General features: G+C 38.0%; 4 protein-coding genes across 5 annotated transcripts; 2 read left to right on the plus strand and 2 right to left on the minus strand.

Annotated features, from left to right (window-relative positions):
• The first annotated feature begins 2,265 nt into the window (after nt 1-2,265).
• Nucleotides 2,266-5,509, plus strand: LOC125048728 (tryptophan--tRNA ligase, mitochondrial). Of its 2 annotated transcripts, none has more exons than XM_047647566.1 (5): nt 2,266-2,594; nt 2,910-3,131; nt 4,346-4,885; nt 4,956-5,300; nt 5,367-5,509. In XM_047647566.1, exons 1-4 carry the CDS (start codon nt 2,511-2,513, stop codon nt 5,295-5,297), a joined length of 1,188 nt encoding a protein of 395 aa, XP_047503522.1. In that variant the 5' UTR covers nt 2,266-2,510; the 3' UTR covers nt 5,298-5,300; nt 5,367-5,509. The 2 variants fall into 2 exon arrangements, with proteins under 2 accessions (XP_047503522.1, XP_047503523.1); XM_047647567.1 differs by having other exon boundaries at nt 2,913-3,131.
• On the minus strand, nt 5,140-14,065 carry LOC125048731. Its single transcript, XM_047647573.1, has 3 exons — nt 13,620-14,065; nt 5,376-5,657; nt 5,140-5,282 (listed from the first exon to the last, which is right to left on the minus strand). The coding sequence occupies exons 1-2, from the start codon at nt 13,945-13,947 to the stop codon at nt 5,377-5,379; spliced, it is 609 nt and encodes a 202-aa protein (XP_047503529.1). The 5' UTR covers nt 13,948-14,065; the 3' UTR covers nt 5,140-5,282; nt 5,376.
• LOC125048727 lies at nt 6,101-9,265 on the plus strand. Its single transcript, XM_047647565.1, has 4 exons — nt 6,101-6,288; nt 6,376-6,688; nt 7,583-8,175; nt 9,026-9,265. The coding sequence occupies exons 1-4, from the start codon at nt 6,146-6,148 to the stop codon at nt 9,222-9,224; spliced, it is 1,248 nt and encodes a 415-aa protein (XP_047503521.1). The 5' UTR covers nt 6,101-6,145; the 3' UTR covers nt 9,225-9,265.
• Nucleotides 6,708-10,040, minus strand: LOC125048730. Its single transcript, XM_047647572.1, has 3 exons — nt 9,547-10,040; nt 9,307-9,407; nt 6,708-7,529 (listed from the first exon to the last, which is right to left on the minus strand). Exons 1-3 carry the CDS (start codon nt 9,785-9,787, stop codon nt 7,068-7,070), a joined length of 804 nt encoding a protein of 267 aa, XP_047503528.1. The 5' UTR covers nt 9,788-10,040; the 3' UTR covers nt 6,708-7,067.
• Nucleotides 14,066-14,110: the final 45 nt, after the last annotated feature.

A 14,110-nucleotide genomic window follows, 5' to 3' on the forward strand; every position in this document is an offset into this window, starting at 1 on the left:
TACTTTTTAGAGTTGCCATTTAATAATTTTTTGCTGTATTGATGGGACTTTTATGATGTAAATTCGTTTTTGCGACAAAATTGAACAAATACATAACGTGATGAAACTATATAATTTCATCATAAACTTAAAGTTACTATTATTTTTAACTGCTCATAATTTAATTGCAGGTGTGTCAAAGAAAACTGTAACAAGAATTACAAACGAAGGTATAACAGCGGCGTGTATTTCGAAAAAAAATTGCATTATGCATTGAAACTCTGAATATAAATTGTATTGCTTTTTTTTACCCTATTTTCTCATCTTTTCCCTGTAAGTAGGTAGAACACCGCTAATATAAGTAAATAAAAATATAATTTTTACATAACATAAATATTGTTTCATCGAAGTATGCAGAAAATAGTATTATTTGATAAATTACATCTGCTAAATGTAAATAAAATAGGTAAATTTGTTACTCATAAATGGCAACATTACGTCATGCGATTGCAGCGCAGCGTCTGGGGGACTTCTTTCATGAAAAGGACTATACTCGTAAATAATGCGATACTTTAAGTTTTCCATTTTGTAAAATGAGTGACGGAAACAGAAAAAAACAAATGAATGACGGTCATCGAAGCACATTTGAGTAAATAGCTGTACAAATTTGAATTTGGAATTCCTTACCAAAGAGGAGAATATCGTGATTAATGTGGCCAGTACGAAATACGCCAATTTCATATGTAAGGACCTAATATAATCTGGGGGCTTAGTCAAGATGCCTTAACGAACTTTATTTTCTTTTGTTTGACTTGAGTATATTTATTGTCTATATTCTATTTTCTACTAGTACTTAGGGTATGTTCCGATATACACTGCGAGTACTGTATAGTGCTCCCACTGTTCAAAAATTCGTTCCGCTATGGACTGCCAGTATACAGCCGCAGCGTCCTAGGGAAATATATGACGTTACAAATCCCCGCTATACTTCTACTGCGAGCACTGGCGTTTTCGAGGTAAGGTACTCGCAGTGCTTTGATCACGTGATCAATCAAAACCACTTGAATGCCTAACGGCTGATATAACTTACAGTTTAATAACAAACATTTAAAATTCTAACTTACTTTCTTTGTGATATTAATTCAATTGACAGTTAATATTAATATAGATTTTTTTTAATGTGATAATACTCCAATAATAGTTTTTCTTGTTGAATTGAAAAACTTTGATGCACTCATTTGAAAACTGTGTCGAAAAACGAAGCTGACTAGTATACTGGACTGCGTTCCGTTTTAAATTGTAACCACTAACCAGTATAGCTGGCTATAGAGAAACGGTTTCACAGTTTACTAAATTGACGGTACTCTGTACAGTGGTCGCAGTGTATAATGTATAGTCCTTTTCATGAAAGAAGTCCCCCAGACGCGGCGCTGCAATCGTATGACGTAATGTTGCCATTTATGAGTAAACAATTTACCTATTTTATTTACATTTAGCAGATGTAATTTATCAAATAATATTATTTTCTCGATGAAACAATATTTCTGTTATATAAAAAGTATATTTTTATTTACTTATATTAGCGGTGTTCTACCTACTTACAGGGAAAAGATGAGAAAATAGGGTAGAGAAAAGCAATACAATTTTTTATTCAGAGTTTTATTGCATAATTGTTGGGTTACAATTTTTTTCGAAGTACACGCCGCTGTTATACCTTCGTTTGTAATTCTTGTTACAGTTTTCTCTGACACACCTGCAATTAAATTATGAACAATTAAAAATAATAGTAACTTTAAGTTTATAATGCTTATGTAATTTGTAATATATATTTTAATTTCAGTTACCTAGTTTCATCACGTTATGTATTTATTCAATTTTGTCACAAAAACGAATTTATATCATAAAAGTCCCATCAATACAGCAAAAAATTATTAAATGGCAACTCTAAAAAGTACCTGTTATGGCGGCAATTCTCTTCCGAACATTGTTTAGTGGTATTAAAACACCTTGATTCTTATGTTCCGCTTCACATAACTCTTTCACCTTTAATATCTTTTCTCGAGCCGAACTTTTTACAACTTTTGGCATTGTAATCAATCTTTAAAATGCACTAAGCTAGTTAAAAATTCACAAAAATCTACCACAACAAACGAACTTGATAACATCGACGAATGACAACATTGCCGACCTGTCAAATTTAGTTCCAAAAATCACCGCGGGACTTCTTTCATGAAAAGCACTATATATCGGAAGTCGGAACATACCCTTAGTACTTGACTACTTGGTCTGTGGTGCCCACTATCTGGTGACTGGTATCTTTACTTTGTTTACATTATTTTATATTTATAAACAATAGATATATGAAAGAAGTTGAGATATTAGTTAATTAACTTTCTTAGTGAAATCACATATAAAATAGCATAATGAAAAATACAATACCTTAGATGGAATTAACAAATCTATTAGGGCTTATCGGACTAACCTACAAAAATATTGTGATTTAAAAAAGTGACCTTAAATTAAGAGTGGAAATGTGTATATTAACAAGAGGATTGATACGCGTGAAAAGATACGCTCATATATGCAAGTTCAGTACACAGGGTTGCCGTCGACAGGTAGGTGTAACGTATTTTATTGCTGAATATTACATAGTTTGATTTTGTTCAGATCGTGTGCCGAATTCAGTAAAGAAAATAAATTGTGTTTCTATAGAAAGTAAAGGAAACCCCCCAAAGATAAATTTTTCTATAATAGAAAAATTTAAATCCTGTTTAAGAGTTTAGTACATCTGTAATTGTAATTCAGTTATATAAGGTAAATTTGAAAGACTATTCTGATCTTTTGATTATTTATGTTGCTCATAAAATGCTACATAATTATTCTATGCCACAACTTATTTATTTAATGATTAATAGCTAAAACTTTTCTAGAAGAATACTACAGGTGATAACCCACTTGAGCTGAATAATACCATTATTGGTGCAGAAGAAGATGGAAGATGGCCTAGAAGAATAGTATCAGGTCTACAACCAACTGGAGCCTTGCATGTTGGTAATTACTTTGCTGCGGTGCGCCGTTGTGTACAGCTGCAAGAGCAAGGACAAGATGTGATGATGTTTATTGCTGATTTGCATGCTTTAACCACAAAACAGGTATTTTTTTAGTTTTCTTAATAATTTAATAATATAAAGTTGAAAAAAATATTTGTAGTGTCTAGTCTCATAATTTTCTAAATAATTAATATATTATTAATATTTAACAGTCAATATCTCTTTTTTTATATATAAATGTAAATCTAGAACACACCTAATTTATTTGAAAATTAATTACTCATATATCTTAACTCCATCAACTACATCTCTGTGTCTATTTACAGTTTTTTTTTTTGTTATAATTTTATTTTTATTACATTATTTTATTTTACACATATTATATTAAATATGATGTCTGTGCATTTATATATTTGAAAAAATATCATTAGAAAAGGGTAATAAAAAACAAGTTTATTCTTTCTGTTTGTTTTAATAATAAGTGCCCTCCCTCACCGGGACGCCATGGTCACGTCGTCGGCTACGTATCCAAACAATTGGTATTCTCATGCATCAGGCACCTCACTCACTTGGCGACCGACTGGCGACGTCGCCAATTTAGAAGCGTAGCCAGAGTCGACCGCTCCGCATGCGGCGACGCTGGCTACCTGGCGACGTCGCCAGTTGTTTGCACGTGTTTTTATGCTCCGTCACCGAATTAGCACACCTTAGCACTTTTTTTGCTTTTTCATAGTCTCTTAATTACGTTTTTTACTTAGTTATCCTGAAAGAAATTGATAGTAAGGCTCCTGCTCTCCTAATTAACAATATTTTACATAAAAAATGAATTTAAAATGATTAAATAAAATAATAATACTTTTATTGTTATTTTATTGATGATTTTATTATAATTCATTTTTGATTTTGATTTTTGAGTCGAGACAGAACTGAATGCATTGGCGACGCGTTTTGGCGACTCAGTCTGGCGACACAGAGACGCCAAACGTAGCCATGGTAACGTCGCTGGCCACGTCGCCATGGCGTCTCGGTGAGGGAGGGCACTTAGACACATTTATCAAAAACAAAATATTACATAGAAATTTCTAAACAAAAAAATACTGAAGATGAATTCATATTTAAATAATGGATGTAAAATTGCATAGAAAGTGTCCACTGGACCAATAGTGATATTCAAAATCGAGACTTGCAAGGATCAAAATCAAATGCATTTTCGGCGCACGGGAGTGATGAGTTAGTCTCGTTACTGGATCTTCTTATTCCGAGTCATCTAGGAGAAGCATCAGCATCCAAAGTAGAAAGTGAAAGTTTGTCCAAAGGTGAGCCCGGCCGCGATGCAAGACAACACACTGCAGTTGACGGCATATCTGCTGGCCAGCGGCTTGGACCCGGCGCGCACCGTGCTGTTCGCGCAGTCGGCCGTGCCGCGTCACGCCGAACTGTGCTGGGTGCTGACCTGCCTGGCCACGCAGGCCCGCCTCGCACATCTGCCGCAATACCGCGAACGCACCGCCGGCGGCGGCGACCTCGGCGCCGGGCTACTGCTGTACCCGGTTTTGCAGGCGGCCGACGTGCTGCTCTACCGCGCGACGCACGTGCCCGTCGGCGCCGATCAGCTGCAGCACCTGCAGTTGGCCGCGTTGCTCGCGCGCACGTTTCGGCACCGCTACGGCCCGGCCTTTCCGACGCCCCGCGCGTTGCTGCCCGCCGACGGCAGCGACCGCGTGCGCAGCCTGCGCGACCCCGCCAAGAAGATGTCCAAATCCGACCCGGACCCCAAGTCGCGCATCGTGCTCGGCGACTCGGACGACGCCGTCCGCGCCAAGATCAGAAAGGCCGTGACCGACTTTACGCCTCAGGTGAGAGAGCTCCGATCGCCCGTCGGCCGATCCAAACCGGCCACGCGCTGACCGGTGTCTCGTCGCGCAGGTGACGTTCGACCCGGCGACGAGGCCGGGCGTGTCCAACCTGGTGCTGCTGCAGTGCCTGGCCGAGGACAAGACGCCCGAAGAGGTCACCGACGAGGCGGGGGGACTGACGACGGCGCAGTATAAGCGCGTGGTGGCCGAAGCGCTCGTTTCCGTGCTCGGCCCGATGCGTGCGCGCGCCGAGGAGCTGCAGTCGCGGCCGCGGCTGCTGCGCGACGTGCTGCGCCACGGGGCGGCGCGCGCTCGGCGCCGGGCCGACGCCGTGTACGCCGACGTGGCCGCGCTCACGGGTTTGGCGCCGGTCGAGCTCGTGGAGGCCGACAAGAAGCTGAAGGTTGCGTAGAATGTGAGTTTTAGACGCGTCGCTAATAGATAATATTTTCGATCCATTTGTGACGTCTCGATACGACAGGGAGCGTACCTCAGAGCGGGTGGTGGTGCTGGTGCTGCATGGCCAGGTGGTCGTGGGTCGCGGGCGGAGGTGCGGGGGGTCGTTCGCGCAGTAGCGTCACGAGGTCTCGCAGCAGGTCCACGGCGTGCACGACGGCCTCGGCCTGCTTCTCGGCGGCCAGCGCGGTGCGCATGGCGGCCTCGGCCAGCAGCTCGTCGGTTGCCAACGGCGCGGATCCCTCCGAGCACATGTCCTCGTCGAGAGCCTTGCGCTCCTCGTCCGAAGCCGCCGCGCCGCCCGACACCGCGTTTACTGCGTTACGATAGATATCATAAAAATCATAATAAAATGTAATAAATTAAACTAATTTTTTTTTGCAAATTAATCCTTAGAATATTAGTATTTAATTATTTGATGGTGCTTGGATTAATTGCATATTGAAAAAAAAAAGTGTGTGTGTACAAAGTACACATGTCAGAAGTGAAACTTCAGTGGCAAACTAATCTTGAAGTGTTGTTCATATTTTTACAAATCTAAACGTTTAGATTTCCGATACTTACAGGGACGGAAAAAGGAAGATATGTTAGGAATTTAATGAATTTAATTGTCATTAAAATATTAAGTGTCGACAATTGATATACAAAAAACCCAAGATGCACTGTCAACGTCTAATGGTACGTTTACACGCTTGCCAAGCCTTGTCAAACTGCAAACAGTCCCAAGCCTCCACAAATCTCGTTTGGAGTTTGAAAGGCGTTTATACGCTTGTGAATGCGTCAGTCTGCAATATACATCCAAGCATGGCGGACGCCGAACTTGTGAAGGCTATTGCATTTGGTTTAACGTACTTTTATTTGAAATGTAAGCAAAGTGAAATAAAAAAAAGGAGAGCTCGACGACAGCGAAGATGGTGGATGAAAAAGATTCATCATAATCGTACCAGGTAACTACTATTTTGATTTAACCATTATCTGTTGCAGTTGAGTTACGAGTATGCCACAATACTTGCGATATATTTTATTTGTTACAGACAATTTATAGAAGAGAAATTTAATGAACTTTTATATGAACCATCTGGAGAGTTTGATAACTTCTGCCGAATGAGCTATTCTGATTTTGAGTTTTTACTGCAAAAAATTTCACCAATGATATCCAAGCATGATACAGACTTCAGAGAAGCTATACCAGCCAAATTTCGTCTTGCCATTACGCTACGATTTTTGGCATCTGGTGATTCTTACAAAAGCCTTCACTTCTTGTTTAAAGTATCTGTCTCTATGATATCAATAATCATTCGTGAAGTTTGCCGAGCTCTTAATGAAATTCTAAAGGATCTAGTTAAGGTAGGAATAAAACAAAACATTATGTTATACATTTTTTTAGATTTTAATAGAATTATAGGAAATCTGTTCTATGAATGTGTTAGCTGACTGCTTTATTGTTTAATTATTTATTAATTTAAATAAGAATTATGTCGACGAATCAAAATCTTCGAAAGAATTCAACGTAGCCATGTTTATAATGTTGGTTTCACGTGGGGCTGGGTTGATGATTTGGTCCGATATGATACGAATAGATGACGAGGGTGCTGTTGATGTAGACGGAGCTGGAGCTATTGGAGTTGGTATATGTTTTGCCATGTCTGGCGCTGAATAAGAAGTTTGTGTGTTTGGAGAGGGAAAAAAACTTTGGTTGTTATGAATAGGTTCAGAATAAACACTATTAACTGATGTTGGTCGACTCGGAATGACTTGAGGAGATGGTGTTGAATATGCACCAGCCATTGACGACGGACGAGAATAATATTGATTTTTGACTGATTCTGTTTATAAACAACCCATCTATTTGGTACATCATAATTTTTCGTTCATCAGTTGACAGTTCACGTAGCTTTATAGCCAATAATTTTGCGTATAGATCACAATCATCGTCGTGAGCAGGTATATTTTCATTCTGCCTTTGACCCAAAACATTTGTTAATTGTCCAAAAGCCACGGCCATTTGCTTTTCAGCCGTTTCAGAAGCAGGGCGACGACGTTTATTAGTAACAGCTTGTATGGATGGTGGTCTGGATGGTGATCTAGATGGTGGTCTGGATGGTGTGGTAACCGTACTAATTGTACGGTCTCTTATCAGAGGGTCATCCTCTGTCTGATCTGTGTCTTCTTCTATTTGTTGTGATTGCTGCAAAAAAATAATATACTTAAACTTACACTTCATTTACTTTCTTTTTACAGATGCCCACCACAGCAGAAGGATGGCTTAATATAGAAGAAGGATTCAGGACTAAATTTCCGCATTGCATAGGTGCATTGGATGGCAAGCATGTAGTCATTGAAAGCCCAACGCATAGTGGAACAGAGTATTACAATTATAAGAAAACTTTTAGCATTGTCCTTTTGGCTTTAGTGGATAGCAAATACAAATTTGTATTCGCAGACATCGGGAGTCAAGGAAGAATAAGTGACGGCGGCGTCTTTAATAATTGTTTACTATGGAAAAGAATAATTAGAAACGAGATAGATTTTCCACCACCATGTCCACTTCCAGGATCGAATATTAATATTCCATACGTGTTTTTAGCTGACGGTGCTTTAGCATTGAGTCAACACGTAATGAAACCCTACCCTGGAAACCATGAAGTAGGCTCACCAAAAAGGTTATTTAACCAAAATTTATCTAGATCCCGAGTTGTAGTTGAAAATACGTTTGGAATTTTAACCTCAGTTTTCAGAATATTCAGACGCCCTATCAATTTAGAACCACAAACTGTAACGGAATTTACGATGACTTGTGTACTACTACATAACTTTTTGAGAACAAGTAAAAGTTCTTCTTCTTAGAGTGGGGATTAACCAACATCTTGGAAGATTTGGATTATGCCGATGACCTATGTCTGTTAAGTCACACGCACCGTGACATGCAATCTAAGTTGGACGACCTGGAACGCGAGGCGGGAATTGCGGGACTCAAAATCAACACCCGGAAAACGAAAGAAATGCGTGTTGGAGTTGAGAACCGCACCCCATTGCGGATGGGTGTAGAGGACGTAGAAAGCGTTCAAAAGTTTGTTTACCTCGGAAGCGTCGTGTCTGAAACTGGAGGTACAGAAGAGGACATCGCTTCACGCATTGCCAAGGCCCGAGCAACCTTTGCACAACTTCGGCCTGTATGGCAGTCACGGATGTTGACGCGTCGAATCAAGTTTAAAATATTCGGATCCAACGTCAAGTCTGTGCTGCTCTATGGGTGTGAAACGTGGAAGGTCACCAAAGACATCTCGCACCGACTCCAAGTCTTCGTCAACCGCTGTCTTCGCCGTATTCTGGGCATCTACTGGCCTGAAAAAATCTCTAACGAGCAACTTTGGGAGCGCTGCCGAGAAACCCCGATCAGCCAGCAGATCAAACGACGCAAGTGGAATTGGATAGGCCATACACTCCGAAGGGATCCCAATCATATTCCCAAGCAGGCGCTTGATTGGAACCCGCAAGGAAAGCGGAAACGTGGCCGTCCCAAGCAAACCTGGCGCCGTACAGTCGCAGACGAGGCAAAGAGAGCCGGAAAGACTTGGAGTGAGGTAAAATACGAGGCTCAAGACAGAACGCGATGGAGACTCACTGTGGACGCCCTCTGCCCCAACTAGGGGTTATAGGACATTAAGTCAAGTAAGTCAAAAGTTCTTCAAATCGATATACTCCTCAGAGTTCGTTTGACGTATATGACAGTAGTGGAAATATGGTTACCCCTGGTTCATGGCGTAGAGATAACGACGAATATAATGCATTGCAAAATTTACCACAAATACCACGAAGATCTCCGGTGAGCGCCAGAGAAGTCAGGGAAGAATTTACTTCATATTTTAATAGGATTGGATAAGTTGATAAAAATGTATAAATAAATGTAGGTTTAATAACCAACGGTGTTTTTTTATTTAGAATAAATAAATTTATTAACTTACTGTTTCGGTGTTTATCCCTTCATTGCAAGTATATACTGGTAGTAAAAATGACTCCATGGTTTCGTAAGCATACCAAGTTGGATTGTATATTTCTTCGGCACCTAAAATAAAATAAAAACATCGAAAATTAGAGCGAGATAGTTGCGGAATAATCAAGAAACTAACCAACGCTTTTAAACATAAGTTACACCTTGCTAAGCAGACTATCAAAATAATTATAAATGTATCGTAGGAACATACCTGCGCCAGAACGCATAGATTCACGTTTTTTTTTCAAGTGCTTGCGAAAAGTAGTCATCAGTATCTCTTTTTTATTTTTTATTTCCTTTACTGGCCTTCCAGTAAGTTCAGCAAGACGAATCCATGCATCTGCTTGTTTCTTTTTATCTTTATGATTTGCATCTTTCGGATTCCAGATGCATGGTTCCATTTGATAATGTTCCAGAAACGAAAGACTCTTCTCATTCGACCAGCAACTCATTTTTTATTAATTTTTTGTAAAATCAATCAAGCGTGTACTCGCCGCGAGATCACAATGGCTAATAAACGCGGACCAACATGTAAATGCATCGCAAGCGCTTGCCGCAAACGCCCTTTGATCTGCGTAAAAAAACCGACACTCGACTGGATCGAAAGCAAGCAGGCACAAGCCCACGCAAGCCAAGCCAAACGCCCTTTTTACATGCTTGCGATTGTCGATCCTTGCCAAGGCTTGGCAAGCGTGTAAACGTACCATTAAAAACGTCCTCAAAAAATGAGCGCAACATTCTAAATTGTGCGCTCATTTCAAATAGTCTCGCGTCTAATAAGTGGAGTCGATGTTATTTATTTGGGTTTTTTTTTTATAAATAAATTTATGTACTTTTGAACTTTTTTGTGTGTAGTTTTTGACAAATATATTTACGCTTTATAAAGTGTAAAGCAGGAGGTAGCCAATTTAACTTTTTTTTTTAATTTAAAGAAAAAAACTTTTTAACCGGATTAAAGTTATGTATTATTATAAATTTACAACTATTTAACATCCAACACCTTTTGTCTTCAGTCACCGTGACCACGCACGCTGTAAAGCACCCGAAAGTCGGATAAATTTAAAATTATGTTAAATAGTTGTAAATAAAAAAGTCATGCTCGACTCCACTCAATACCTTGTCCTACCGACCACGGTCGGTCGTAAAATTTTATTGCTTTAAGTACGTATACACTGCGTTGTAATAACAACTTTAAGCAATTCGCGTAAGGTTGATTTTACAATAATATATGCTTGTAACATATACTGTCATAGACATACTGTTATAGAAAGGGACAGAAATAGTGTTTCGGGACACTTTCGAGCGTTACTTTTATTCGAGACTGTGCATCTTGGGTTTTTTGTATATCAATGGTGTCGAATAATAAATAACGATCGCCACCTGGATTTCAAAAATGTAACTACTCAAAACGGGCCGCAAAATACATTGGAGACATTTACCAATCCCTACTCCGCTGGAGAAAGTATACTTCGAATCACGCGTGGTAAAGATAAGATAAAGATGGCGCGTAACGGGAATGAATTATGATATAGTTCTGAACACTCTCAATTATAACTATGATTAATAATTACTCTATGCAAAACCGGATTACAGTAGATTGCATATTTTATGATTGACTAGTGTTTAGAATGTAACAATTCTCAATTATATTTCTAGATTAGTAAGACATTAGTTATTTCACACTACTTACATTTTAAATGTTAATTTTGGCAAACATTTTTTTTTTAATTTTTTTCAAATATGAAATTAATTACTTAATTAAAAAAAAAAAACATACTAATTTACTTCAAAAACAAGTGTGACTTGTGATAAGTAAAATTTGTTTTTGAAGTGAAAACTTCTTTAGAGGCATAATTGTACACTTTTTTGTAAATTGTCATGTTTGTGTACGATAGCGCAATAAATAAATATTGTATTCTACCGCATGATAGTACTTTTATACTGATAATTAAAGCAATTTGTGCAAAATTATTCCCAAACCATTGCAAAATATCAAAAATGCAGAATGTTAATATTCAAGTTTTCACTTCAGCCGGCACTTCCAGAGTGCAAAGTTTTTTGTTTGTTTCGTTTTTTATAAATATATAATATTAAATATTAACAAATAACAAGTATCCTTACCCATCTCATAAATTTATCTTTCACACAGGGTATTTTTCCCAGTTCTTTAAAATTATCAATAGTTAAACCTATGTTTAAAAAGGGTAATACAGAGGATATTAGAAACTACAGACCTATAACTTTAATACCAACTTTAGCTAAAGTGTTGGAAAAACTTATGCACAATAGGTTGAGCTCTTCTTTTGCCAAATTCAGTGTTATAAATGATGAACAGTACGGTTTTCAAAGAGGTAAAAATACTATCCTAGCAGATTTCTCTTTAGTTAAGGCAATTGTAGAACATATTTATAGGCGCAAGCAGGTATCTGTAGTTTTTTTTTGACATGAGCCAAGCATTTGATTGCGTAGACTACAACATTCTTCTTCAAAAGTGTAGACTTTACGGAATCCGAGGATTGCCTTTAAATTGGCTGGAAAGTTACCTAACCGGTCGTAAACAATATGTTGAAATCACACATACTTCTTCTCCTAAATATATTGAAAGGAGGTACAAGTCTGTGGCTATAGATTGCAATAAAGGCGTTCCTCAAGGGAGCATACTGGGCCCATTGCTGTTTCTTCTGTACATTAATGATTTACCGAATTTGGTTAGTAATAAATGCATTCTTTACGCGGATGATATCTCAGTGGTCGTGTCGAATGATACTACGCGTAACCACGAATCATTATTGAATGAAACAGTAAGAAATGTCACGGAAAGGTTGGAAATTAATAATTTAAGTGTAAATGTAAAAAAAAACAATTTTATACAATTTCGGAATTATAATAATTGCAGACCCAATAACCTCAAAATCAATTATAAAAATGAGTCAATTGAAGAAGCTGTATCAACCAAATTTCTAGGCTTAACACTAGACCAAAATCTTAATTGGAAACAACACATTTTAACGATATGCACACGCCTAAATAAATTTGTCTTTGCTTTGAATCGAACTCGCAAAGTGGCTTCAAAACACGCAGCAATTATTGCTTATCACGGCTATGTTGCTTCAGTTTTGCGCTATGGTATCCTTTTATGGGGAAATTCGGTAGATGTGAGTAAAGTTTTTATTACTCAGAAAAAATGTATTAGGGCTATCATGGGCGTTGGACCTCTTAAAAGCTGTAGACCTTTTTTCACGAACTCGATATTCCTACAGTACCAAGTTTATATATATTTGAAGCAGTTATGACTGTAAAGAAACATCCACAATTATTTACAACTTACAAAGAAACTAGCTTGTATGTACCGAGGGATCCAACACGGCTGCGGGTGCCTGTATGTTCCACCGCGCTATGTTCAAAAAATTGTTACGCCATGGCTGTAAGAATATTTAATCACCTTCCTAGAAATTATAGATCACTGCTATTTAATGTTTTCAAGGGGAAGATGATTAGGTTTCTGAAGTCAAGGTGCTACTATAGCGTGACCGATTATTTAGAACATAAGTTTATTAATTACTCATAAATGACTTGTTTACCGAATGATCCAACACAATTGTAGGTTCCTGCAAGTTGTATTGTATTGTAAAATCAAGGGCCCTCCCCTTAATAATTTTTTAAAGACAAGGTGCCAATTGTATAGTGGGAGAGGTTTTTATCATAAGTTTTGACAACAATTATACTTAACTGTTCTTATAATTATGACATCATGATAATTCATATTACATTTGCACACATGTTTTATATGGCTGATTGTGCGGTCGTTTATATAATTAATCAAACTAAATGTACCACTTTCTTTGCAAATAAAACTTATTATTAATAGGTTAATTATAACCTGTAAACAAAATGCATTGTATTTGCGCTACAATAAAAGCATTTTTGTTATTCCTTTTTTAACTTTTTGAGTTGTTTTTTACTACTATATTGATATTTTATTATTTTAGTGTGATTTAAAATAAAATGTAGGTTAATCTGTTTACCCAATTAAATCATGTGTACAATAATTATATATAAAGTTTAAAGGTATAGGTTAATGATCTATTACATTTGTGATTACAATATAAATATAGTTTCAGTTTGTAGGCATTTGGCAGCATGTAAAATTTTTGTTCTTTGTATTGTTTAATTATGTGTGAAATGTGCATTTTGACAAATTAAGAATTCAGATAATTCATTTGACTATATCTGCCAAGTACTTAATTATGCTTAAGTAATACATATATACAATACTACACTTACAATCGTTTTTGCAACTGAGAATATTCTGTAAGCGCTCCTCTGCAGACGAGAGGTCACCTAGTGCACCTCCGGCGGCACACTTCTTTCTTGCTTTATATTTAACGTCCGCCCAGTAGCGGCACCACTTATCTGGTGATTTCCGAGCACCGCCCGTGTCTGCCGCCGCAGCGTTTAACCTCTCGGCAAGTAGCCGCCACAGTTTACTAGCGCTAAAGCGAGAATATATCGACTGTTTGCCAGCTGCAAAGTCACGGTGCTCTTCCATAAAAGTCAATAGCAGATCCAGTTGCTCTGCACTTACTCTGCTCCTGGACAGCGCTGAGTTCATGATTCAAACATAACGTCACTTTTTGTGCCTCTAGTAATCTAGTCTCATGATTGACTTGCATTACAGATGTACAATTAACAATATACTAATCTAAAGTCCAAACTTGCATTGAGATTTGTTTATTAAAAGCATTTACCACAGATGAAAAATGTATCAAGATAAA

Source organism: Pieris napi, chromosome 4 (genome assembly GCF_905475465.1).
Source record: "Pieris napi chromosome 4, ilPieNapi1.2, whole genome shotgun sequence".
Classification (NCBI taxonomy): Eukaryota; Metazoa; Arthropoda; class Insecta; order Lepidoptera; family Pieridae; genus Pieris; species Pieris napi.